A 27,847-nucleotide genomic window follows, 5' to 3' on the forward strand; every position below is an offset into this window, starting at 1 on the left:
TGTCCGGCTGGATTTGAAAAGCAGGCAAGTGACAGGAGGAAAGAGGTGGAAGCGGGCAAAGTAGGTAACGTTTCTCAGCAAAGTTTGAGAGGGGCCTGTGGCCATGAGTGAGCTGGGCACACAGAAGACCAGTGATGGCACTGTCTCTCGCCTGCTCAATGTGGTGGAAAGTGAGCTTCAGGCAGGGAGGGAAAAAGGCGACCCTACGGAGAAGCAACTTCAGATCATCCTGGAGGATGCCCCTCTCTGGCAGAGGTTCAAGGAAGTCACTAATGAAATGATCGTGACCAAGAACGGCAGGTGAGTTTATCCACGGCCCTGCTTGGGCTGGCGGGGCTTGGCAAGGGAAGCGAAGCCCCTTGAGGATTGCAGAGGCTGCCGCTCTTAACTCAGAGGCAGCGGGGTCTGATTAAACATGCTCCCGAGAAGGACAGTCTCCCACGGCTTTCCCCCAGCCAACTTAATTAATTTCTCTGAGATCATCAGAGAAGTGGAGGGTGAAGCCACCTGTCCTGCGTGCATTTTAAATGAAGAAATTCTGGGAAATTATTATAAAGGGGGGCATGTCCCATGGGTTTGGGAAATGCACTCAAATGTCAGAAAATAATGTTAATTTTTGACTGACTGTCTATCCTGGAGCAGATTATTATTCTTTGAGCCCCAACTCTGTTCAGATAAGGTAAAAGGCAACATTATTTGGAAGCTGGATGGTTTCCTCTGAAGTGTAGCGAACTTGCCAGATATTTCTGACTAGTTGAAGATTCAGAGGCAAAAAGGCAAATTTAATCTCACTGCCTATCCCTGCATCTGCTTCTTCCTGTGTTTGTGGTGAGTGTTCATTTGAGATTGTGTGTGTTTATGACGATGTGAGAGTTGTTGCAGTAATAGTTAATGAAACCGTAATATACTGACCTGAGAAAAGAGAAGATGCCTTCCTTTTTTTTTTTCATTGCAACAAATTAGGGATTAACTGAAATGGATCTCTGTTGGCATTTCTTGGGTTCTATTAAATCTAGCCCTGCCAAGTGACGTCTAGGTAATATTAGGAGCTTCTATTTAGTAGAGGAGATAAAAATATTTAGAAAGAAAATCTCAGTGCTCCCAGCTTGGCCAAACAGGTCCCAACATTCAGTTGACACTGATCTTTCTGTTCACATGGTCACAAAAGTACAAAACGTCGAAAGGCATTTTCAATATGGTTAGTTTCAGCAGAACTTTGATTATGACCTTGAGAGAAATTCTGTTCTCCAATGACAGAAAAGTCCAAGCTAGTTGAACTTCTGGCAGGCTTTTGTCCTTGTGAAAAGTGCTTCCATTGCTGATGTCTCACTTTTCCATTTCTGCATAAAATGCACGGTATAGAGAATGAACCATTCCCATCTATCCGGGAAAATTATGAACTCGAATGTTGTTGTGTGACATTAAAGTGCTTGGTAAGTAAAACGTGTTCCAGAAATAAGGGCGTTTCAATAAATTGTGATTATTAATAGTAGCAGGAATATCAACCTTGCTTGACGCTTCTATTTTCTCTTTCTAAATGGGTCCCCTATTTATTTCATATATAGGATTTATTATTTTTAATATTTGTAATTATAATTACACCTGTTCCTACTCTTGATCTGCATTGACACATTATTTTTGGTAGAAAGAAATAGAAAACATGTTTTTAGTTTCAAAGAATCACTCCCAATTCCTAATTGGATTTACTTTCTTCCCTTTCAAAGATGAGTGATGACACAATGGTAAAAATTTTATGATGTCTGATGACAGGTAGAACTTTCTGTTCATTACTCTTTCTAGTTACACTAATACTTAGCCTCATACTATCTGTTTGGCTGTCAAAGCAGTCATATATGGAAGTAAAATAAGTACAACCGTCAAAAAAAAATATATAGTTAATCTGTTTCAATGAGGAATAAATAAGTTTCTAAAACCATTATAAAATTCAATTTAATAATATGTCACATTGGTATGTACTTTTATAATTTCAGAAGAGCTTTCTCTTGCCTTTTTGCGCCTATATAATTTTTCCTTCATATTTAAAACTGAAAAGTCTTCACATGTTTAAAGTCATTAACTATGTGAAAATTATTCTTTGTAGAAAGAGTCTAATTATGGTCAACATGGTTATTCTTATTTTCTGTGGAGGTCCTGGTGACGTTTCACCTCCTTAGTGAACTGAATCTTTTCTTAGGGTTTCTGAACCCCTTAGCGTCTAGATTTTGCCAGGAGACAGAAAGTTCCCTTTGTACTTCAGATAAAGAAGGGAAGACAAATCTCTAAGAAATTGATGTGGTTGATAATGAATGAGCGTGGTTTGGAATTACTCTCAATTTCTTAGCTTCTCAGAATAAATTGTTAACAACACTTTCCTGCTCTGGATATAGACACATCTTTCTTGTTTCATTGTTTTCTTTACTCTCATCTTCATCTCTTTCCCCCCCACTTTTTTTCTCCTCACCATCTATTCCTGTATCTCTCCATTTTACCCATTTTCCTCTGGCTGTAGAATGATGTCTACTCTAGATGCAGCATCCCTGCCTTTCACACAAACTCCTGAGCCTGAGGTAGATGGATTTGTGGCCCTTCTTTGGGGAGAAAAACATTCCTGGTTGTTAACACCCAGTCCTCGCCCTTTTCATTCGCGTTACTCGCCTGCCCCTGCAGGCAGTTGACTTTCTGACTTTTCTAAAGCTTCAGTGAGCTTTAGAGGGTAAAGGCTCTTGAGGGTAATCAGATAGCTCTTGCACACTTGAGTGTAATTGTTTTGTGTAATAGCAAGTTTTAAAACAGCATAGGGGCTTCCCTGGTGGCGCAGTGGTTGAGAGTCCGCCTGCCGATGCAGGGGACGCGGGTTCGTGCCCCGGTCCGGGAGGATCCCACATGCCGCGGAGCGGCTGGGCCCGTGAGCCATGGCCGCTGAGCATGCGCTTCCGGAGCCTGTGCTCCGCAACGGGAGAGGCCACAACAGTGAGAGGCCCGCGTACCGCAAAAAACCCCAAAAAAGCAAAAAAAAACCCAGCATAGGACGGGCTGATGAATTAAAAGAGTCATTTTCAAATGGAGACTTATTTATGTGTATAAATAGGAGGCTTGCTTCTGACATTGATCAGAAGTAGTAAACAGAGATTTTCCCTGAAAATCATTGAATTATCCCCAGAAACTGGGATTATGATGGTTCTTCATTCCTCCCACTCCTGTCCCTCCCCCCGCCCCGTTTTACTATTTCTTTTCCCATTCTTCTTTCTTTTTTATTTAAAATGCTTACTTATTCATAGTCAATAGTCTTTCAGAACTAACAATAACAATTAAAATACTCCCCTAGAGCTCATTTGAATCACCACTAGTGCATCCAGCTTGTAAGTGCTTCCTTTTATCTCCATCCTTTAAGTTAGGAACTTATATTTTAGGTTGCAGAAAAAAATTTATTTCAGCTTTCAGTGGCAAGTAAGTGAAATCTTTTGCACCTTTTGTTTTCTCTATGGTAATATCTTCACCTTAGGGGAAACAGCTGTATTTCATGTGTATTTCCATGCAGTTAAATTATTTAATTTCATTTGGATTAAATATGCCTTGAGGAGATTTTAAGAAATTGGAAGGATTTCTGATGTAATTGGTGTATCCATTTGTTGTCATAAAATAAGTGCTAGGATCATTAAGTTGAACTTGCCAGTGATTAAGTGATGTTAGTGCAGTGAGCTGATGTTCATAGTTTCCAGGGATGGAGTTGCAAGAGGAGAGAAAACCAAGGTTGCACATCAGGAAATAATTTTCCATGTCCCTGTAGTCCATGGATATTTTTCTCTGAAGTTTACAATTGCGGTTTATGAGGATCATATGTATTTGTGTGATCGGCCTCTAACCAGGCTACTTTGGTTTCTTGCTGCTCTCCCCATAAGCCTCAACATCCATGTCCTATGGGAACACAAGCATGTGCACTCCAAAAGCTCTGGTGAGTGTTTCAGGATTATTAATAGTTCTGTGGGGAAATGGAAGAAGGAGTTTACAAGTGAAACTTCCTGAATTTTGCCTTTAACCGTCTCTGCTGTTTTTTCCCACCTAGAAAATCTGCTTTATCTCTGCCCTCTTTCTTTTTTTTTTTTCTTTTTTTTTTTTTTTGCGGTACGTGGGCCTCTCACTGTTGTGGCCTCTTCCGTTGCAGAGCACAGGCTCCGGACGCGCAGGCCCAGCGGCCATGGCTCACGGGCACAGCCGCTCCGCGGCATGTGGGATCTTCCCGGACCGGGGCATGAATCTGTGTCCCCTGCATCGGCAGGCGGACTCTCAACCACTGTGCCACCACGGAAGCCCTCTGCCCTCTTTCTTCCTTCCCACAGACCTCACTCCTCAGAGCCTTCTCCGGCAGTGCTGGCTCTCAAGATCCTCTGTTAGAGAAATGCAAACTGGAAAACTAGCCTCACAGCAAATCAACACAGAGTTCACTGGCCAAGCCTAAGCATGTGTGGTTCCTCAAGCCTGGTTTTGGGGAGTGCTTATATGCCCTGCCACATTTGCTTCTCTCTCTCTCTCTCTCTGATATGGGGTCTGATTTACATATTTCTTAGCTTCTCAAAGACTCTTGGCCATCTCTGTGGTTAGCCACACCTTGGGAAGAAAAGGGAAAAAAGATCAAATTGATAAGAAGTGCAGTTTATCCCTGAAAGCATAGCCTGGTCATGAGTGCTGCCCATAAGTAAATAGATAACACATCCCGGTCCTTGTGAGGCCAGAGAAAGAGGCAGGGGGGAGGCAGGAGGAACTGAACTTGGCTTAGAGGCAGGATGAGTTCCATTGCCAGTTACAAGACTTTTGGCTGGTTGACTGACTTATATTTACTCCTCAGTGGCATAATGGAGATAAAAATATATAGCATCTCTTAGTTCATTTGTGTTGTGATAAAAAATAAAAATCGTAAAATCCTTGGCAAATGAAGTACTAGAGAATAAAGCAACAAATGGTTCTACCACGTTTTGGATGTGTCCTTCTAAGAGCCAGGACACCATGGCTTCTTTACTTCTTTACTTTTCTTTTGTTAACAGCTTTATTGTGATAATTTACATACCATACAATTCACCGATTTAAAGTATAGCATAATGTCTTCAAGGTTCATCCATGTTATAGCATTTTTATTGACAAACTACACTTCATTGTATAAATATACCTCGTTTTATTTATTCACTCATCAATGGACACGTGTTTCCATTTTTTGACTGTAATGAATAATGCTGCTATGACTGTCTGTATACAAGTTTTTATGGGTGTATGTTTTCATTTCTCTTGCATATACACCTAGGAATGGAATTGCTGGGTCACATGACAACTCTGTATTTTAACAGAGGAAACGGCAAGACTTTTTTCCAAAGTGGCTGGACCATTTTCTATTCCCACCAGCAATGTATGTGGGTTCCAATTTCTCCACATCCTTACCTGTGTTTGCTGTTGTTCACCTTTTTTATTATAGCCATCCTAGTGAGTGTGAAGAATGATTTCAAGGGTAGGTCCTGGTTCAGTTTGTTTGGTTTCAACTCCCACCCTTCCTGAATATATGGACTTAAGCTAGTTTACTTAAACTTACCAAGCTTCAATTTCATTATCTCAGTCACCCACCCTCTAGTACTCAAAGGTACTATCTATTAAATGCTTGCTAAGCGCCATACCAGGGGTATGAAACTTGGTTGGTATAAAATCCTCCAGGCTCTTTGTATTCTGCCATGAGATTAGAAGTGGTCTCTAAGGTAAGACATTTAGAAAAGAGGGGGTGCTGAAAACAGATCCCCATTATGCATCCACAACTGGAGGACTAAGTTGGAAGAGGATCCAGCAAAGGAGTTGGAAAGGAAGTATTGATGAGGTGGGCGAACCAAAGGGAAAAAAATCCTTTCTGTCCAGAGAGCTCAGGGAGCCCATGTAATTTGAACTCAGGAGACTGAGAAGCCTGGATGGGTCGAGTCCATCTCTAGATCCATCCTTTGTCATCTGTCAGTTTCATCACTTAACATATGTACCAATTCCCATTGTACCTCACCTCAAAACCAGGAACCTCTGGACACAGGAGGTGCTCTTTGTGACCCTCCAGTTCCTGGCCATTCTGCTTTTAACACTTCCGCTCCTGGCAACCCCTTCTCTTAGCAGTGGACACATTCCAGTTTCCCCCTTTTCATTCTCCTCCCAGCCTCACCAGAAGCACAAATCCTCAGAGTGACTCCCCCTTATTCCCTTGGCTATCTCCTTAGTTATTGTCTTAAAAGCTAAAGATTCCCTAGACCAGTACCTTTTAAGCTCTAATGTTCCAATGACTCACCTGGGGATTTTGTAAAAGCACAGATCCTGACTGAGTAGGTCTGGAGTGCTACTTGAGGTTCTGCATTTCTGATAAATTTCCAGCTGATACTGATGCCGCTGATTCATGGACCACTCTGAGTAGCACATGTCTAGACCCTAGATTGTTAGCTTCTCAACTTGGGGATTCAGATTTTAAAAGATGTATTGACAAATAAGACAGCCTCTGGGGCAATTGCAAGGTGGTGAGGGTCTGTCTGGAAACTAGGTCTTTTGAGGAGATTGGAGCAACTTAGAAAGTTTGGTGAAGGGAAAGGCAACTAAAGAGAATCAGAAGCCAGGTGAGATAGCTTCTCCAAATATTTGTGAGAGTAATGGAGCAAAGTTTGGTGAAGGGAAAGGCAACTAAAGAGAATCAGAAGCCAGGTGAGATAGCTTCTCCAAATATTTGTGAGAGTAAGCTTGCTGGTGTTGCCCTAGAGGGTGGGAGAAGGGACCAGCAAATCCAGATCAGCGTGTCTCAAAGTGTATTTTTTGAATGCACATTCCCGCAAGATGATAGGTGAGAAGGTAGCACTGGTACATAAGTGCAGACTGTGCACAACCCCGAACCTCCTTTCCAAAGGTTCACGGTGCACATTAAAGCCTCTGACAAGTCCTGCAGGAAAGGAAGTGGTCTGAATTGATGTATAGCCAAGTGTTCCCTTCACTCACTTTACCAAAAAACCATGTTTTCCCTATAACGCTATTACTATTATTCAGAACTGGTGTTCTTTGTGAGATGGAGAAGGGCTGCTTTGTGTCATTAGCATGAGAATCTGACGTAGGCTGGGAGGAAACCTCTGGAGAAAGCTCTGTGAGAACCTGGCATCTGACTATATACCTTAAGCTTCAGGAGGTACTTCATTTTAGTCAAATGACTAGATCAGTGGTTTTCAGACTTTAAAGTGGAGCACAACATTTAAAAGTAAAATCCCAATATAAAATACATTGGTAAAAAGAGGCTTAGCTGGACTTGGGGCCGCTGGCCTGGCCCCTCTTTGTTTGGCCTCCCCCGGGGCATTTTCTGCACCCCTGGGACAGAAAATGCAAGGTCTCCTCTGAGTGGAGAGAGGGCTGAACAAGCAGGGAGATGTCCCTAACACTCTAACATCCTTCCTGTGGCTCAATTTCTGCCTTTTCTTTTAGACGGATGTTCCCGGTCCTAAAGATTAGTGTCACGGGGCTGGACCCCAATGCCATGTACTCGCTCTTGCTGGACTTTGTCCCAACGGACAGTCACCGCTGGAAGTACGTCAATGGGGAATGGGTGCCCGCGGGCAAGCCAGAGGTCTCCAGCCACAGCTGTGTCTACATCCACCCAGACTCCCCCAACTTCGGGGCCCACTGGATGAAGGCGCCCATCTCTTTCAGCAAAGTGAAGCTGACCAACAAGCTCAACGGAGGTGGGCAGGTACGACTGCTGCCCGGCCACCCTAACCCCACTACACCAATCAAGAAATTTCAAGGGTGCATTTAGGCAATTAGGGGGTCCTCACCGACCTCTTCTCTCACGGAAGCCAATTATTCCCCGGAGTCCAAATGTGAACAGGAATAAACAGCTCTTAATTGGTGCTTTCAGTTTTTAATGGACTTCCTGATGTTAAGAGAGAGTGAGAGAGCGCAGTAGTTTACTTAATCATCACCGGGGGGCCTTTCAGAGTTTTGTCTTGTGTGTGGTGCTTTTTACCCAGCTGGGGAGGAGGGAGATGTTTGTGGGTACCAGGGTTTTGTTATTCCCTCTCCCCTCTTTTTGGTGTAAGTGGCATGTTGGCAAGAGACAACTACCTTAATAAAAAGCTGCTCCGAAATGAAATAATTGCTCCCTCCACTTGGGCATTGTGATAATTATCAATAGAATATTGAATCAGCTTTGGGTTTGCAGAAAAAAATATCCAAACAAACCTTAAATAAGGAAGGTTTTATTTAAGGTCTCCAATTAGAGTAAACAAGATTTTGAGGCTTTTTATTCTTTTGTTTTCTCTGGTAGGATTGTGAACACTAGTGTACTGTGCGAGGTTGTTATTTGCTTTATAAAATGTGGACTGTTTTGGGGGATTAGAGACACAGCTGGGAGGAAGAGGTCTCATTCCCCCAGATTTCCCTTTGGTCAGCCTCTTAGCCCTCAGAGTTTTCACCCCTTCTCTGATCTCTCTAGCTGGGACATAGGGGTTCTTGTTTTAAGAGCAGAAGTCATCCACCTAAGTCTTTGCAATATTCAGAAGGTTCCAGTTATTTATTAAAACAGGAAATTGAAAAGTAAACTATTATCCCCCCCCAGATTTCACAACATGAGATTTTCAATAAACCTCTGGTTTGAATCACAAAGAGTGGATTTTATGTAGCCAGCAGATGTCAAGCTGTCATTATACTTTAGGTAATGCAGCCCGTGTCAGGATTTTGAGATATTAGGATTCTTTATAGGAAGAAAAACAGTATGTTTTAACAGAGCAAAATCCACATCATTGTGCTGAAAATGGGAGAGAAAAAAAAGGAAGCCAGGATTTTGGCAGAAAACTGAACACTCTTTAGACCAGCTCTTCCCTGGCAACCCACCCCTCACCCTCCTATAAGCAGCTCCAAAGTTATGCTCCCTGAGAGCTTCTAAAAAATGTCCCCTCAGTAATTTCTCAGAGAGGTGGAGGCAGCTCGGGCGACCGGGGATTCGGTGTGTGTAGCCTTAATGGAGGTGCGTGCTGAGCTTGGGACTAACCAAAGACGCTGGGTCATCTGTCACTTGTGCTGCCCCAGGCTTTGCATGTCCTCTCTCTCCTTCCACCTCAACAGATAATGTTGAATTCTCTGCATAAATATGAACCCCAGGTTCACATAGTGCGTGTTGGAGGTGCCCATCGAATGGTGATGAACTGCTCCTTCCCTGAAACCCAGTTCATAGCTGTGACTGCCTATCAGAACGAGGAGGTGAGTGCGTGTGTGTGTGTGTGTGCGTGTGTGTGTGTGTGTGTGTGTGTGTGTGTGTGTGTGTGTATGTAGATGTCACCTGGGAGAATGTGGTAGGACTGGGTGGTGGTGCTTTTATTGCCATGACCAAGCTTGGACGAAAGGTAGGTTTTCCAGGACTCAGATACACTCAGCAGAGATGAAGTTAAACAGTGCGGTAGTCGCTTTCCACGCTCTCCTCCTTGTTTGCCAAAGGCCCGCCAGCGCTTCTTTTCCTGGTGCCAATAAGGCACAGCTGTGCATTGTAATACAATTAGCAGAAACGCAGAAGTCTTTGTTTCCAGGCCCTTAGCCTACAAAGAGCTGCGTGTCTCTCCTATTTTAAAGCAATTCTGCGGGAATTGATCCAATCGCGCACCTTCTTTGCGTTTGTGTTATGCTATCTGTCCCATTTGTTAGCTTTTTTGGGGCACACGTAGGTCTTTTCCTGCTTAACTTGAGCGGCTCTGGTGGTTAGAGCAGAGTAGCCAGAATCTGGTCTCCGTGAACTCTGTGGGAGCAGGATTTTTTGGTCCATCCACATACTTTAGGAGTTTCCAGGCCTGCCGGTCACCAGGACACCTGATGGGTTGGATTCTTTTTGATTAAACTTAAAAATTTGTTTTACTGGAGTGTAGTTGATTTACAATGTTGTTAATTTCTGCTCTACAGCAAAGTGATTCAGTTATACATATACATTCTTTTTTATATTCTTTTCCATTATGGTTTATCTCAGCTTATTGAACATAGTTCCCTGTGCTCTACAGTAGGACCTTGTTGTTTATCCATTCTATATGTAATAGTTTGCATCTAACCCCAAACTCCCAGTCTATTCCTCCCCCACCCCTAAACATTTTTTTTTTTTTTTTGGTGGTACGCGGGCCTCTCACTGCCGTGGCCTCTCCCGTTGTGGAGCACAGGCTCCGGACGCGCAGGCCCAGCGGCCATGGCTCACGGGCCCAGCCGCTCCGCGGCATGTGGGATCTTCCCGGACCGGGGCACGAATCCGTGTCCCCTGCATCGGCAGGCGGACTCTCAACCACTGCGCCACCAGGGAAGCCCTATTTGGAAGCTTTAAAAGATTTTTGGCATCCCACCCAGCCAACTGAGTCAGAATCTCCAGTGACGGTGCCCAGAATCTGTAGTTTTAAGAGTCCCCTTAAAGGATTCTGATAATCATCCAGGTTTGGAAACTGCTGCCTTAGTGCCTACAGGTGAAATTAGTTGCAGATTTAACTCACTACAGATGCGCAGAGAAATGTAATTTCTCTTCTATAGGTAATCTGGCCTCTTAGCTGAGCCCCTCTAGCAGGTCAGTGGGAAGAGAAATTAACTAAATACCTGATCATTTAAATAGGCCCTCAAGTACTGTTCAGTTTTTATAGGCTGAACCACTTTGTTCATCAGATTGCCCTCCTCCCTCTGCTACTCTCTGTAGGATGGAGTCTGGGTCTATGAGGGGAGGGTGGGCTTTTGCGATTTTGGAAAGTAGGGAGGAGTTGGGGACCCCATCCTGGCCTCCTCTGGCCTCCGGGCAATGCCCCTTATCCACTTACATGCTGCCTGCTCTCTTATGCTTGGCTGGTGGAACCTGTCATCTGGTTGCCCTCTGGGTAAGTGCTCAGAAGCTTTTCCTAGACGTGGGCTGGACAGTTCCCTCTGAACTACAGGCAGGGCTAAGGCCACACCTCCAGCAAGCTACCAGCCTGATGCTGTAATTCTGGTCTTGAACGTGACTCAGGGGAATCAAGCTCAGGAAAATCTAACCTCAGAGCCTCTGTCTCCTGGTGATGTATCCCTGCCAATTTGATGTAGATGCACCCTGAGAGGAGAGTGGCCACAGGGGTGGATAAGGGAGCCAAAATCTTCCTTTATTCAGCAAATATTTGCTGAGTATTACTACATGCTGGTAATACTGCACTGTCCTCAAGGCACTTAAATCCCAGTGGAGACAGATGAAAACCAAACATATATATATATTTGGTCAGATGGCTCTGAAGAAAAATGAAGCAGGCTAAGGCCAGGGAGGATAAAGAGTGACAGTGGTTGGAAGTGATAGTTTGTTTTTTGTGTTAACATGGCCCAAAGGGTAAGTGATTATTTAAGAGTTAGGGAGTTGATACTAGTCTGTCCTCAAGACTCTGGAGGCAGGTTCTCACCCGTACAACTCTCCTCTCTGTCTCAGTGACTGGAAAACTAACTGACAGATGGTAGGTGTTCAATTGTTGTTGAAAAGAATGAATGAGTAATGGAATGAATGCTGGGTTTGACACATAAGGCTTGTGCATGTCTAATGCTTTGTCCTTTCTTTGCTCACTTTATACTATATTTGGCATTTTTACCACATGTGACAATAAAACGTTTCTTGTTGGACAGTGCAATAGTGATTTTGTGCAGAAGTAAGCAAAGAGACATGGAAAGGGAGAAAAAAAGAGAAAGGAGAATTATTCTGATTTTACAGAAATTCACAGGTGAAGATAAAGGGTTCTGTCTGCCCGTGCATGTTCTACTTTCACTAACACTTCTTGTCTTTGTAAACACAAGATAACAGCTCTCAAAATCAAGTACAACCCTTTTGCCAAAGCCTTCTTGGATGCTAAGGAAAGGTGAGTAGAGAAATTTCAGTGAAATCTTATGATTTCTGTAAATGTGAAATTTATAATCATCTTAAAAGGAACTAACTAGGGCTTCCCTGGTGGCGCAGTGGTTGGGAGTCCGCCTGCCGATGCAGGGGACGCGGGTTCGTGCCCCGGTGTGGGAGGATCCCGCATGCCGCGGAGCGGCTGGGCCCGTGGGAGTAGCACTTGCATTACCTTTGATAGAAGCATGTTTTTAATATTCAATTCAATGTCCAACAAAATCAGCAAAATAGAACAAAGTCATAATTACCTGTCCCTTATAATATGGGTCCAGGAGATCCCGGAACTGGCCATGTTTCATTAGCCCTGTTTTACTACAGATTCTTAAAAGTAGTACAATCCCATTAAAAAAAATAAGTGATTTAAATTTTTAAGAATTCACTCTGTCTTTCCTACAATTATCTGAATAATATGATTTCAATAAGCTTTTTTTTAAAAAAACTAGATTTCACCTAGGAAAGGTGAGTAATTCATATGAGATATTCGTAAAGGTGAGAGGCTCATGTCTTTCAGGTCTGAGAGAAGAGAAGTCAGAGACTTTTGGGGGTGTGAATGATTTCCTTTAAAGTGTTCAGATTTTATTGTCTGTCTCAAATCTTTACACTAACTCCTATAACTGTCTAATTTTTCCTTTTCATCTTAAAGGCTCTAGATTAATAGACAGATATTTACAGTGATGTGTTACAGAGGTCTGTGCTGTCAATACTTGATTTAATTTTGACGATGTAGAAGAAATAACTTTTTCAGATAAGAAAAGTAGTATAATAAAAAAAAATTAGGACTTTGAGTGAGAGATCGTAGCTTTGAGTCCTGGCTTTGCCATTTCCTGGCTTGCATAAGTCAGTTTACTTTTCTGGGACCCATTTTTTAAATCTGCGAAACGGGCATAGTGATACTCTCTCACGGGATCATTGGAGGATCTAGCGTATCACAGATGTGATTGTGCCCTGAAGTCCTATGCAAATCTTAGCTATTGTTATTGTTGCTTGAATTTTGTCAGCAGGAGCACTGATCACAAATCAGTAAGATCAAGCTAAATAGGGATAGGTGTAAATAAGGTAAACTGGAGTGACTATAAAATTGCAATTCAAATAGCAATTGCACAAGTAGATAAAGTAGGAGAAGGATATTGTGGGAAAGATAATAGCTTTGAGGGGAGAAAAAGGTGTTTGATTTTCTTGTTCCAAGAAATGTATTGCTCTCCGAAGAGAATCTTGGGTGCACTTGATACTAGACTTGTATAATAAGCTGGACAGCCATGGTGCACTCTCATTGCTCTTTCAGGAACCACCTCAAAGACGTTCCGGAAGCTATGTCTGAGAGCCAGCATGTGGCCTATTCTCACTGTGAGTTGGGTGAACACTGGGTGGGAGAGGCCTGGGGCTACACAAGGAGCATCTCCACCGCACTCAGACTTTTTACCTCTCGTGACTGCTTCAGGCTTGTTCCAAATCTTCTATCAAGACCCAACAGGTTATTTCTTCCACTCAAGACAAGTATATTCCCTTGCAAGAATTCCTAGAGAGAACCAGTGCTCATGGGGGGCTTACTCAAATCCTAGGCAGGAGAGAAGAATGGAAATAGTAAATTTCTTAGACTCTCGTTTTTGTGTCAGTGTGGCTAAAGAGCTCATAAAAATGCATTCTGGGTGTACCTCCTACCCTTACACTCTGCTCTCGCCTCTCTGTTTTGGATTTCCCTTGTTCTTAGTGCTTGCTAGTTTTTGAGTTGGTCACTGTTGCAATGCCTCAGGAAGGCCATCGCTTTGCATATGAGGAAGCTTCTACATTTGTTGACTGGAAAGCTGCAGTATTAGTGGAGTAATATACCTGGGATTCTGCAGGTAGGTTGGATGTTCCTGACAGGGTGCCACTCTCTCCATGTCTCAGATCAGAGAGAAGGTCCCATGGTGGAGCAGGCCCTCTAAACCTGCAACAGTAACACACAGTCAGTGGCATCAGTGTCTGAGATACTCTTTAATTTAGATGATAGTGGCTTGCTAGGATTCCTTCTGCAGTTTTCCAGCTATGGTATTCCTCACTCTCTCCTTCCCCTAAACCTCAGTGCATTTTTCATTGCAGAAGTGGCAGTATAGCCACATGAAGAGAAGCAGCTCTCAGAAAAGCATTTAAAAAAACTTTTCTCAGGAGTCCTTTTTTGTCTACTTACCATCTGTCACCATAGAAAATTATTACAGTATTATTGACTATATTCCCTATGCTGTACATTTCATCCTCATGACTCATTTGTGACTGGAAGTTTGTACCTCCTAATCTCCCTCACCTATTTATTTCCTCCCCACCCCCCTCTTCTCTGGTAACCACCTGTTTGTTCTCTGTATCTGAGTCCGTTCTGCTTTGTTATGTTTGCTCATTTATTTTGTTTTTTAGATTCCACGTGTAAGTGAAATCATATGGTATTTAACTTTTTTAATCTGACTTATTTCACTTAGCATAATACCCTGTAGGTCCTTCCATGTTGTTGCAAGATTTCATTCTTTTTTATGGCTGAGTAATATTTCATTATATCTCTATCTATCTATCTATCTATAGATATAGATAGTTCTAGATATATCTATATCTGTATCTCTTCTTTATCCATTCATTTCTTGATGGTCACTTAAGTTGCTTCCATATCTTAGCTATTGGAAATAATGCTGCAATGAACATAAGGGTGCATATATCTTTTCCAATTAGTGTTTTTGTTTTCCTTGGAAAAATACTGAGAAGTGGAATTGCTGGATTGTACAGTAGTTCTATTTTTTATTTTTTAACTTAATTTTTAAAAAAAATATTTATTTGGCTGTGTCAGGTCTTAGTTATGGCACACAGGATCTTCGCTGCAGCATGCAGGATCTTTCATTGTGGCACACGGGCTTCTCTCTAGCTGTGACGTGCAGGCGGTAGGGTGTGCGGGCTCAGCAGTTGTGGTGCATGATCTTAGTTGCCCTGCGGCATGTGGGATCTTAGTTCCCCAACCAGGGATTGAACCCACGTCCCCTGCATTGGAGGGTGGATTCTTAACCACTGGACCACCAGGGAAGTCCCTATTTTTAATTTTTTGAGGAAACTCCATACTATTTTCCATAGTGGCTATACCAGTTTACATTCCTGCCAACCACTCACAAGGGTTCCATTTTCTCCACATCCTCACAAACGCTTATTATTTTTTTGAAAATAGCCATTCTGACAGGTGTGAGCTAATATCTCATTGTGGTTTTGATTTGTATTAATCTGATAATTAATGATGTTGAGCATCTTTTCATGTGTCTGTTGCCCATCTGTAGGTCTGCTTTGGAAAAATGTCACTTCAGTTCCTCTTCCAATTTTTCAGTTGGCTTGTTTGCTTTTTTGATGATTAGTTGTATGAGTTCTTTGTATATTTTGGATATTAACCAGATATATAATTTTCAAATATCTTCTCTCATTCAGTAGGTGGCCTTTTTGTTTTTTCTCTGTGCAAAGGCTTTTTAGCTTGATGTAGTCTCATTTGTTTATTTTTGCTTTTGTTTCCCTTTCCTGAAAAGACAGATCCAAAAATATATATATATATATATATATATATTGCTAAGACCGATGTCAAAAGAGTTTACTGCCTATGTTTTTTCCTATGAATTTTATGCTTTCAGGCCTTACATTTAAGTCTTTAATCCATTTTGAGTTTATTTTTGTATATGATATGAGAAAGTAGTCCAGTTTGATTCTTTTTCATGTAGCTGTCTAGTTTTCCCAGCACCACTTTTTGAAAAGGCTATCTTTTCCCCATTGTATATTCTTGCCTCTTTTGTCATAGATTAATTGATCATGTAAGTGTAGGTTTATCTCTGGGCTCTCTATTCTGTTTCATTGATGTATGTGTCTGTTTTTGTGCCAGTGCCATACTGTTTTGATTATTGTAGCTTTGCAGTTTAGTTTGAAATCAGGAAGCATGATACCTCCAGCTTTGTTCATCTTTCTCAAGATTGCTTTGGCTATTCAAGGTTTTTTGTGTTTCCATAAAAATTTTAGAATTATTTGTTTTAGTTCTGTGAAAATTATCTTTGGTATTTTGACAGGGATTGCACTGAATCTGTAGATTGCCTTGGGTTGCATGGTCATTTAAACAATATTAATTACTTCAATCCATGAACATGGTGTGTCTTTCCATTTGTTTGTGTTTTCTTCACTATCTTTCATCAGTGTCTTACAATTTTCCAAGTACAGGTCTTTTACCTCCTTGGTTAGATTTATTCCTAGATATTTTATTCTTTTTGATACAATTATAAATGGAATTGTTTTCTTTATTTCTCTTTCTGATAGTTCACTGTTAGTGTATAGAAATAACAGATTTCAGTATATTATTTTTGTATCCGGCAACTGTACTGAATTCATTTATTAGTTCTAGTAATTTTTTGGTGGTGTCTTTAGAATTTTCATTATATAGTATCATCTGCAAACAGTGACAGTTTTACTTCTTCCTTTCAAATTTGGATTCCTTTTTTTTCTTTTTCTGGTCTGATTGCTGTGGCTATGGACTTCCAATAATATGGTGAATAAAAGTGGCAAGGGTGGGCACACTTGTCTTGTTCCTGATCTTAGAGAAAATGCTTTCAGCTTTTCATCATTGAGTATGATGTTAGCTGTGGGCTTGTCAATATATGGTCTTTATATGTTGAGGTATGTTCCCACTATGCCCACTTTGTTAAAAGTTATTATCATAAATGGACGTTATATTTTGTCAAAAGCTTTTTTTTTTACCTCTATGCAGATGATCATATGATTTTTATTTTTCAGTTTATTAATGTGTATCACATTCATTGATGTATAGATATCAAACCATCCTTGCATCTCTGGGATAAATCCTACTTGATCATGATATATAATCCTTTTTATATACTGTTGAATTTAGTTTGCTAATTTTTTGGAGCATTTTTACATCTATGTTCATCAGAGATATTGGCCTGTAATTTTGTTTTTTCCTTTTTGTTTTGTTTTGTAATTTTCTTGTTTGTGGTGCTTTTGTCTGGTTTTGGTATCAGGGTGATGCTGGACTCATAGAATGAGTTCAGAAGCATTCCTTCCTCTTCAGCTTTTGGGATAGTTGAGAAGGATAGGTGTTAACTTTTTAAAATATTTGGGAGAATTAAACTGTAAAGTGGTCTGGTCCTGGACTTTTGTTTGTTGGGAGTTTTTTGATTACTGATTCAATTTCATTACTGGTAATCAATTTGTTCATATTTTCTATTTCTTCCTGATTCAGTCTTGGGAGATTGTACATTTCTAGAAATTTATCCATAGAAAAAGCACTTTTTAAGTGACCTGGAATAAAAAGCATTTTTGTATAGGATAGGATCACATGTGGAACCATACCTTTTCAAAGTTCATATGTTGCAGTCTTCTTAGTAAGCTTCTTAAGGTATATACCTTATATGCGGCAAACTACATGGACAAAAGTCCAGTTCTGTGGGACCACTTGCCTAGCTTTCCTCTCTGGACACCTGAATCTTGATCTATTGTTCAGGTAGGGATCCCTTGGGCCACGTGTCTATACAAAAATGAGAAAATGAAGATAACAAAAGGATTTGTTGAGAATGACTGACATACATTTTGTAATATGAATTCTGTACAATTTGCTTACTTATACTTAAAAAGTATTAAGCAAATGGTTTTTAATAAAAGTTCCATTTCCATATTACTGAAGCCCTGGTGACAATCCCTAGTCATTATTTTTAAGGAACATCTCTGGTGTGTCTGAATCCTTATCTGTGGTCCCCTCAGTTGAAAGCTAGTTGGTGAAAGTATGTGCTTCTTGTTCCAGGGCCTGTATTACTAAGTCTCAATCTTTTCCCATGAATTCACTTGAAGTAGAGCCTTCTATTCAGAATGTTCACTAAATTTTTTTATTGTGGCAAAAAACCATGACATAAAATGCACCCTCACAACAATTTCCACATGTACAGTATAATATTGTTAACCACAGGCACATTTTAGTGCAACAGATTCCCAGAACCACCTGCCCGCCCCCCGCCCCCATTCCTGCATGACTGAAACTACATATATTCACCAAACTACATCTCTTCACATCTCCTGCTCCACAAAGCCCCTGGCTACCACTGTTCTACTTTCTATCTCTATTTGCATATCCTTTAGATACCTAGTGTAAGAGGAATCATGCAATATTTGTTTTTTTGTGACTGGCTTCTTTTGCTTAGCCTAATGTCCCTCAAGGCTCATCCCTGTTGTATCATATGACAGGATTTTCTTCTTTTTTAAGGCTGAAATAATATTTACTTGCATGTATATACCAATTTGCTTATCCAATAACCTGTTGTTGGTCATTTAGATTACTTCTACCTCTTGGCTACTGTGAATAATGCTGCAGTGAACACAGGTTGCAAATGTCTTTAATTCTCTTGGATATATACCCAGAAATGGGATTGGTGGATCATGCAGTACTTCTGTTTTTAATTTTTTAAGGAAACTCCATAGTGTTTTCCATGATAGCTGCACCATTCTGCATTCCCACCAGCAGTTCACAAGGGTTCTAATTTCTGCACATTCTCACCAACACTTGTTGTTTCCTATTTTGTTTTTTTTGTTTCTGGATAATGGCCATCTTAATAGTATGATGTGATATCTAGTTTTGATTTGCATTTCGCTGATGAATAGTGATGCTGAACATCTTTTCATATACTTATTGGTCATTTGTATATCTTTGGAGAAATGTCTATTCGAGTCCTTTTCTCATTTTTAATTGGAGTTTTGTTGTTGTTTTTATTGTTGAGTTGTAGGAGTTCTTTATATATTCTAGACATTAATCCCTTATCAGGTATATAGTTTGCCACTATTTTCTTCCATTCGGTAGATTTCCTTTTCACTCTGTTGATTGCTTCTTTTGCTGTGCAGAAGTTTTAAAGTTTGACATAGTTTGTCTATTTTTGCTTTTGTTGTCTGTGTTTTGGTGTCATATCCAAGATATCATTGCCAAATCCAATTTCATGAAGTTTTCTCCTGTGTTTTCTTCTAGGAGTTTTATAGGTCTTACATTTTTTTATTTATTTGTTTTAAGTTAAGTTAAATTTTTTTATATGGTGTAATATAAGAGTTAAACTTCTTTCTTTTGCATGTGGATATCACCGGATACTAAAATTCATATAGACTCTCAAAGAACCCCAAATAGCCAAAACAATCCTGAGAAATAAGAACAAAGCTAGAGGCCTCACACTTCCTGATTTCAAAACACATTACAAAGCTACAATACTCCAAATAGTATGGTACTGGCATAAAGACATATAGACCAATGGAAGAATAGAGAGCCTAGAAATAAACCCTGCTTATATGGTCAAATAATTTTCAACAAGGGTACCAAGATTACATGATGGGGAAAGGATAGTCTCTTCAGCAAATGGTGTTGGGAATCTGTTGCACTAAAATGTGCCTGTGGTTAGCAGTATTATACTGTACATGTGGAAATTGTTGTGAGGGTGCATTTTATGTCATGGTTTTTTGCCACAATAAAAAAATTTAGTGAACATTCTGAATAGAAGGCTCTACTTCAAGTGAATTCATGGGAAAAGATTGAGACTTGGTAATACAGGCCCTGGAACAAGAAGTACATACTTTCACTGACTAGCTAGAATACTAGAATTTTAGTATTGCTTTACGTTTCTGAAAAAAATGCCATTGGGATTTTGATAAAGATTGCTTTGGGTAGTATGAACATTTTAATAATATTAAGTCTTCCAATCCATGAACATAGGATGTCTTTCCATTTATTTGTATCTTCTTTAATTTCTTTCATCAATGTTTAGTAGTTTTCAGTGTACAAGTCTTTTGCCTCTTTGGTAGAGTTTATTCCAAAGTACTTTCCTCTTTTCAATGCTATTCTAAATGGAATTGTTTTCTTAGTTTACTTTTCAGATCGTTCATGGTTAGTGTGTAGAAATGCAACTGATTTTTGTGTGTTGATTTTGTATCCTGCAACTTTGCTGAATTTGTTTGTTAGTTCCAAAAGTTTTTTTTTGTGTGTGAAATATTTAGGGTTTTCTACATATAAGATTGTGTCATCTGTGAACAGAGATAATTTTATTCTTCCTTTCCAATTCGGATGCTTTTTCTTTCTTTCTTTTCCTTTTTTCCGGTTTGCTCCAGTACTATGTTGAATGGAAGTGGTGAGAGTGGATATTCTTGTCTTGTTCATGATCTTAGAGGAAAAGCTTTCAGGTTTTTACCATTGAGTATAATGTTAGCTGTGGGCTTGTCCCATATGGCCTATATTATGTTGAGGCAATTTCCTTGTATTCTATGTTTGTTGAGTGTTTTTATTATGATAGGGTGTTAACTTTTGTCATATGCTTTTTCTGCATCTATTGAGATGGTCATTCACAAACACATTTCTGTGAAATATTTTGCAGTTTCCCAAAATGTGCCACAAGATTCTTGTCAAGTTGTCTAGCCAGCTCTCTTTTTGCTTTCAGAATCCTCTTTGTGAGGTGGTGATGGGAGGGATCATGTCTCCTCATGCTTGGAGTGAGAACTAAAGATACCTTCCCACTGGGTAGAAACAGAGAGGCCTTCACTCTTTCTGGGTAACCAAATTAAACATTCGGTAGCTGTAGATCAGTGAGTAGGATATACATATAACACCTCCTTCTTAGATTGACTTTTAATTTAATCCAATTAAGTCAGAAGCAACTTAACTTTTGCAATTCTATTGACTTATACATTCAAATAATATTTTATATAGCCGTGATTCCACAGTATTTCTTAAGAGGTTTTGCAAACTTTGATAGGACCTGTCATCCACTTCCAAAGAAGCCAACTTTGCTTCTTCATCCACTTCCAAAGAAGCCAACTTTGCTGCTAACATAGAAGGGGAGTGGCACTTGGGGTGGTGGTATGTAACTCCACGTGGACAGACATTGTGTCATTCACTCAGAAACATAACTATGCAAAGTGGCTGGTAACCTGATTTTGGTGTGGAAGTTCACAGAGTCATTCTCTATGTCTTCCTCTTGTCTCTTCTAGTGGGAGGCTGGATCTTCTCCAATCCGGATGGAGTATGCACAGCAGGAAACGCCAATTACCAGTATGCTACTCCTTTGCCTCTATCTGCTCCCCACACCCACCATGGCTGTGAGCACTATTCCGGCCTCCGAGGACACCACCGGCAGGCTCCATACCCTTCTGCGTACATGCACAGAAACCATTCTCCCTCAGGTGTGTGACTCTGCTAATTAAACCCTTGGGGGTGTGGGTGTGGGTGGTGGTGGTGAGAAATGGATAAACAGCTAGAAATGGGGAAATATCTGAAGATAGAATCCCTTTCATCTAATATATGTAAAATTATTGTGTATTAATATTTTAATTTTTTATACTAATAGTTGATTATATAGTTACAACATTATTAGTGTTTTGTAATTACTTCAAATAATTACAAAAACTGGGAGACACCCAGTTTCGAATGGTTGTGAAAGTCCTCCTCCCAGGGCGCTGGTGTACTGAGCAGTTTCAGGCTGCATCTCTAAAAGCCAAGTTAAGTCGTGGGACTCTGAGACCCTCAGCTCATTGCCCTCACATGGCTCTTCTCTACATTTGTAGTGTATGGCTCAGTCCAGGGAATACTGGGCCCAGTATTGGAGAGCTATTAAGAAGGTCTCTGGGAAGATGGATGACTCAACATCATTGCTTTGGTCTGATTCAGTTGGAGGCGTGCAAGTTCAACCTTGATAATTTTTGCAGTCTGATTATTTTTTAAGCTGATGCTGTTGTTTGTGTAGTTTCTTCCTCATTGACTGCTGCCTTGTCTGCTTTGGCCTTGTGTAAGCCCAGATCTTGCCTGGTTATTAGGTTTGTATGAAGGAAGGGAGACATGAAGCCAAGGGTTGATTTCTCATTCGGTTATTCATGCAGCAAATATTTATTGAGGGCTGACTATGAGCCAGGTTTTGTCCATGAACAAAATAAATTAATACCTACCTCTCAAAGAGATTCTATTCTCATATGGGGAGACTGACACTAAATGAAACAAATAGGTAAAGTTCATGGCATGGGAGATGGAGGAGAGTGTTAAAGTTCCAGCCTCAGGGACACTCTGAGCTCTGTACCTGCAGAGGGCTTTGCTGGTCACCAGGTACCTGTCCCTGTGCCCCATCGCCTGCTACTCTCGGCAGCCTTGACAGCTGCTGCCAGGAAGGGAGAAAATGTAGGTTAATGGATCAGAAACTGAGCAGGGTTCTCATCTACTTTCTGGTTCTTTCCCATGGTCAGCACACAAAACACATCTTCTGAGCAAATGCTATGCACCAGGCACTCTTCTAGGCAGTGGGGCTAGGAAGGTGATTAAGGTCTAATTTCTTCCCTGAAGGAGCTCAGTGCTACACGAATACATAAATGATTAATCCTAATACAATGTAGTGAGAGCTCTAATGTGGTCCTCGGACCTGCAGCATCTCCTGGGAACTTGTTAGAAATGCAGACTCTCAGGTTCTCCTTCTGAAAGAGTCTTCAGTTTAACAAGATCCCCAGGTGATTCCTATGCACATTAAAGTTTGAGAAACATTCTATAGAACACACAAGTCAAGGTGCTATGGGAATGAAGGAAAAAGAGCAGCTAGATCTACCCAGACGGCTTAACGTTGAAGTCGAGATTTGAAGAATAAATAGAAAAGGGCAGGGGTGGGAGTGGGCAGATGTGAAAGAGGGATGATGTGGGACACAGGCAGAGGTGAAGGGCATTCCAGGTGAGAGAGTGGTTGAGCAAAGACACAGAAGGAGGAGAGAACCTAGGTTGTCTGGGGAATAGTTTGGGAAAAGAGTGTAGAGGGAGGGGGTGGCGAGGTGGTGGATGAAAGAGCTGAAGCTGAGGAAGTTGCAAGGGCCACATCATGAAAAGGAGTGACGTGGCCAGGGATATACATGGAATCCTCTTCCTCTCTTTCCTTTGTCCCCTCCTTCCTCCCCTCCTTCTTTTCCTTCTTCCTCTCTATTGTATAGGCACTATTTATGCAAATGGCGATTCAAAGACAGAAGGCACTATTCTTGAGATGTTTAAATCTCCTTGGGGTTGCTGAGAAGATAGGTCCTGGTCCTCAGAATCTCATCTGGGACACTGGTGGTCCTTAGGCTTGTCCTGAGATGATGACATGGCCCGCTTTAAAGGGGAGGTGAGTGTGGTGACACGGGCTAGATCTGTGTCGTAAAGAACAGATCCTCCCACCTATCTGAGCCTCATCTATAAAATGGCGATGAGTAGTCATTGTTGTGAACATTAAGAGATGAATGGTACGTGACATATGGCTGACACTGAATTAACCTAAGCTCCTCACTCCTTTCTGTGGCCTTCAGAAAGGACGAACAACTGTTGGCACATGTGGCACAGGCCATGGTTATATTTTGACCTAGGATAATGTCATTGGTCACCATCTTTATGTTTTCCATGCTCCATCAATTGATCTGTTGTTATTTCCCAAAAGTGAATTTGATAGAAAGCTCCAGCAATAATCTGCAAGTTTTCTCTGGAGCTGACAGCTGGACTTCCTTACCCTCCACACCCCACGCCAGCATCCTGTCTGTACCTCACACCAGCGGACCAATCAATCCAGGGCCTAGGTAAGCCCAACACAAGCAACTTGCTCAATTGGTCTTGAGGGTTGACTTTAGCACTGGGGACTCGAGTTCATTCTTTTTCCTGGGGTAGCTTGGTCTAAGCTATTGTCCTGACTTCTAAGCCACTAGGAAGTGAAAGTAACGACAGGATCAACCTTTCATCCCTGGAGAAAGGGTGGTGGGAAAGCACGTGCTCAGTCATGTACTCTTTTCTTTGTAGCTTCCGTATTTTATTTTTAAAAGGGAAAAGATATTATGGCCTGGAATCATTTATCTCGAACCAGGAAGAAATACTGTGAACTGTGGTGGTAGCAGATAGATACCGAATATTGGGAAACTGAAGGGGAAAAGTGTAAATACACACTGAGAATTCAAGACCCTTGATTGTCCATATCCTTACAAGCTGTTCATTCTAACAGGGGGACAGATTTTGGGTGTCCGGGCCTCAACCCAGGCAATAGGGCTGAGTGCAGCTTGTAGGACCCATGGCATACCTCTCACACTAGAGACCTGCATTCAGTTCTGACTGGAAATCCGCGTGGTGGAGGGGAAAGGGAAGGGGCCTGGGGTCTGACAAATGTGGGCTTGAGCCCCAGTTTTACTCCTTATTGACTTTGTGACTTTGGGCAATTTTCTTAGCCTCACTGAGCTTCAGCTTTCTTATCTGTAACATGGCAATAATGTGAGCTACCCTGTAGAGTATGGTGAGCGCCAAAATTAGAAAAAGCATTATAATGCGTTGTAAGCAGTAACATTCTATCAGTATATACATGTCAGCTGTTACGTTCAATGTAAGTATGCAGAATTTTGAGAAGGTCCAAAAAGGGATTCAAAATTAAAAGATGTCCCCATCCTTTTTTTTTGGCGGTGGAGGGGGCAGATGGTAGATGACTTATGACTTGCAGGTCTAGAAAAAGTTTGGGGAAGGTAGAACTTTGATCCACAGCGGTGCTTCTCACACTTTAATGTGTATTAGAATCACCTGGGATGTTGTTCAACTGTACAGTCTGATTAATAGGTTTGGGTTGAGGCCTGAGATTCTGCATTTTTAACCAGCTTCCAGGTTAAAATGGTTAAAGCTGGTTAAAACCAGCTTCCAGGTTTAACCAGCTTCCATACAGCTGATGTTGCTGTAAACCGTGATCTTGATTTTGATGTTAATGTTGCTGGGGCCCCCGAGGGTCTAGTGTTGTACAGCAGCCCCCAGCCGCCTCTGGCTCTGGACCCTTGAAATGCAGCTGTTCCGAACTGAGATGTGCTGTAAGTGTAACACACAGAATTTTGAAGACTTAGTACAAAACAAAGAATAAAAATCTCAACAATTTTTTTATACTGAATGCATGTAGAAATGATGTTTTGAATATTCTCAGTTACATAAAATATTATTAACAGTAAGTTCATGGTTTTCTTTTCATTCTTTTTCTCTTTAAAATGTGGCTACTCAAAAATTTAGCCTATTGGACAGTGCTTGACAGGAGGACCTCAGGGAAATGTACTGACTGGGACTGTGTAGAAAGTGAGGGAAAGAGTGTCTTTGAAGATATTAAACAACCATGTGCTAAGTTTTGTACTAGATCCTTTATGTAAGTCATTTATAGGATTCAAAGACATCCATAAGGCTGCTGTTAAAATTCCTATTTTCCTGATGGAGAAACTAAAGCTCGGAGGCATTAAAAAACTGCCTGAAGGTCATACAGTAAGTAATGTAACTCAGAGCCCATGGTTTTCCCACCGGCCCAGGAAGCATCAGAAAGGGGCTCTGACCGATATCGTAGAAGAGTCTCTTCTGGAAACTGGGGAATTGGGGTCAGAATCCCAGCAAGCTGAGCTGGCTAAAAAACAAAAACAAAAACACCAACACCCCAAAGCTTGGGTTCCTGCAGGTTTCATACGGTCCAGTGAGGTCTGCGGTATCTGAAATATAGCAGCGAGTGCAGGGTGGCATTGCCACCTCTGGCTTCATCAGTGGCATGTTTAACCCGCTGCTGATGCTATAAAGGTTTTGCTAGAGAGAAACAAATGTGTTCAGTACTGACATTAGGTAATGAGCCTATTTTCAAGCAATACAGTATCAGGCAAAATGGAGACTCTGAAAGGTCAGAGCACGGTGAGGACTAAAGCACTGGAGGTTATTCTGCCTGTGTCACCTGTAGTCATTTTCATCTAGGTTCTATGTGAAGGCACAAAACAGGCTGCACGTGACAGTCATCAGAAAAGCTTTAAAAACTTCTGATACCGCATGCCAGACTAATTAGATGAGAATCTCGGGGGATAGAACCCAGGCATCGGTATTTTTTTTTTTTTTTTAATTCACTAAGTGATTCCCGTGTGCAGTCAAGTTTGTGAACCAGTGACATAGGATCAGAGAAGTCCAAGATAGTGGTACAGCTCCCCAGCCTTTCTACCAGGGACCAGAGCTGACAGGTAGAAACCTGGAATGGAAGAATTAATTATAAGAACCATCATTTACTGAGTCCTGTGTGTTAGACATCACATACTCATTTTTTAATTTAATCCTCAAAGCAACATCTGTAAGGTATGTCTAATTTATCACTCCAGATCTTGAGGATGAGGAAATTGAGGCTCATACATTAAATAATTTGATCAAAGTCACGGAGCTAATAAGTGGTAGTGCGAGGGTTCAAACCTAGGTTTTCTGACAACAATGTGTCCTGGCTATTAGGCCACATCAGCTCTCTTGGTCAGTGAGGGATCTTACTCACAGATCATACTGCCCAAATATCATCCTTTCACTTCCCTGTCCATTTACACAGGTGGCAAGTGAGACCTAGAGAAATAAAATGCCATGTTCAAAACTGAACAACTTGCTAGAGGTAGGGCCAGCATCAAAATGCGGGTCTCAGGACACCTAATCATATGCTTATTCTACTACATCCTGCTGCTTCTCTGCAGAAACTGGGCCAGTGTGTGTCAGAGCTAGAAATAACGCCATGGTCCGATGCCCTCTTCCTAGACCTGTGCCCCGCTCAGCACTGCGCGCGTGCTTGCCAGGTGGCAATCATTCCTGGGTGTGTCGACAAGCATTTTCTCTCTCTCTCTCTCTCTTTCTGTTTCTCTGCAGCCCCTACCCGTGCCTGTGGACCATCAGTAACGGTGGCGGGGGCCCTTCCGGGTCGGGCTCAGAGGTGCACGCCGGCTCCCCGGGAGCGTTTCTCCTGGGTAATCCAGCTGTGACTTCGCCCCTCTCCACCCAGGCTCCTGCTTCGGCTGGTGTGGAGGTTCTGGGGGAGCCCTCGCTGACCAGCATCGCTGTGTCTACCTGGACGGCAGTGACCTCGCATCCCTTCTCAGGCTGTGGTAGCCCGGGTCGGGGTGGGCGCCAGTCTCCCTCCTCCCTGGATAGTTAAGCAGGATCCTAGGAAAGTTGTCAGCAGAGAACCTGCTAGGTGTAGAGCTCTTAGAAGTCTCACCTACTAATCCCAGTGAGTCAGACTGCAGAGTCTCCCCACCCAGTGAACGGGGTTATACCGGAAGCCTACAGGGAGATGGTTTAGTTTGGATAATGCTAATTTTGTCACCTGCATCTCTCCACCATTTTTGCGCTCCCATTTTCTCTGCAGCTTATCCGTGCTAAGCTCAGGCAACAAAAGTTCGCTGAGTATTTTCCTCGTGCCCTGCCCCTTACTGTCAAGTGATTCTAGACGGCTGTCCTTCTTGTTCTGTGGAGGTGATGCAAGGCTGTTAAGTGAGCTCAAAATTTACTTAGCCTAAGGCCACTGCTTTGGAGCTCTGTGCAGTCCTGAAAGTATGTGTGGCCACAGAGCCTCTGCTTTGAGACCAAGAAAGGCTGTAAGTCCGTGGAGTGAAGTTAACAAAAACAGAGCTAATCACATATTACAGCGTAGAGAGTTGAGGAAATGAGATCATGTCACTCCCTGGTTTAGAAACCTTCGATGGCTCACCATTGCCTACAGATTGAAGTCGATCTCTGCCATCTGCCCTCAAACCACTTTTCCAGCTTTAGCTACCTGTTTTCCCTTTAGCATCCTATATTTCAGTCAAGGCATACATTCTGCCCCTGTCTTTTGAACATTCAGTGTACTCTCCCAGCTCTATACCTACTCCTGTACCTGAAATATCCTTCTCTGTTCAGCCCTACCTGTACAAATCCTGCCCATCTCCCAGGGACTGGCCAGAGCACCACCCACTGCATCAAGCATCTGATCTGCTGGGCTCCCTGACCTCCCACTGGTTTTGCCTCTGTTCTAGAGCTCACCTCAATCTGCCTTGTATTTTTAGTACCTGTGCGTGTGTCTCTCTCCCACTAGACTGTGAGCCCCTCGAGGGTGAGGCCCAGCCTTCTTGTCTCTGTTCCCCATAGCAGCATCTGGTTCTGTGCCTTGC

General features: G+C 41.8%; 1 protein-coding gene across 1 annotated transcript; it reads left to right on the forward strand.

The window, feature by feature from the left end:
- Positions 1 to 27,847, forward strand: TBX19 (T-box transcription factor 19). Its single transcript, XM_024742420.1, has 8 exons — positions 1 to 300; positions 7,468 to 7,732; positions 9,106 to 9,240; positions 11,803 to 11,864; positions 13,182 to 13,243; positions 20,903 to 21,094; positions 23,350 to 23,485; positions 26,565 to 27,847. The coding sequence occupies exons 1-8, from the start codon at positions 104 to 106 to the stop codon at positions 26,848 to 26,850; spliced, it is 1,335 nt and encodes a 444-aa protein (XP_024598188.1). The 5' UTR covers positions 1 to 103; the 3' UTR covers positions 26,851 to 27,847.

Source organism: Neophocaena asiaeorientalis, unplaced genomic scaffold, assembly GCF_003031525.2.
Source record: "Neophocaena asiaeorientalis asiaeorientalis breed wild unplaced genomic scaffold, Neophocaena_asiaeorientalis_V1.1 scaffold99, whole genome shotgun sequence".
Classification (NCBI taxonomy): domain Eukaryota; kingdom Metazoa; phylum Chordata; class Mammalia; order Artiodactyla; family Phocoenidae; genus Neophocaena; species Neophocaena asiaeorientalis.

What these genes read in the sequence shown, in the direction of transcription:
- TBX19 (XM_024742420.1), top strand. Translation starts at nt 104, where the DNA reads ATGAGTGAGCTGGGCACACAGAAGACCAGTGATGGCACTGTCTCTCGC. An exon ending in AGCTCAACGGAGGTGGGCAG is followed by an intron (nt 7,733 to 9,105) that starts GTACGACTGCTG and finishes CCACCTCAACAG; the next exon opens with ATAATGTTGAATTCTCTGCA. An exon ending in CTGCCTATCAGAACGAGGAG is followed by an intron (nt 9,241 to 11,802) that starts GTGAGTGCGTGT and finishes TGTAAACACAAG; the next exon opens with ATAACAGCTCTCAAAATCAA.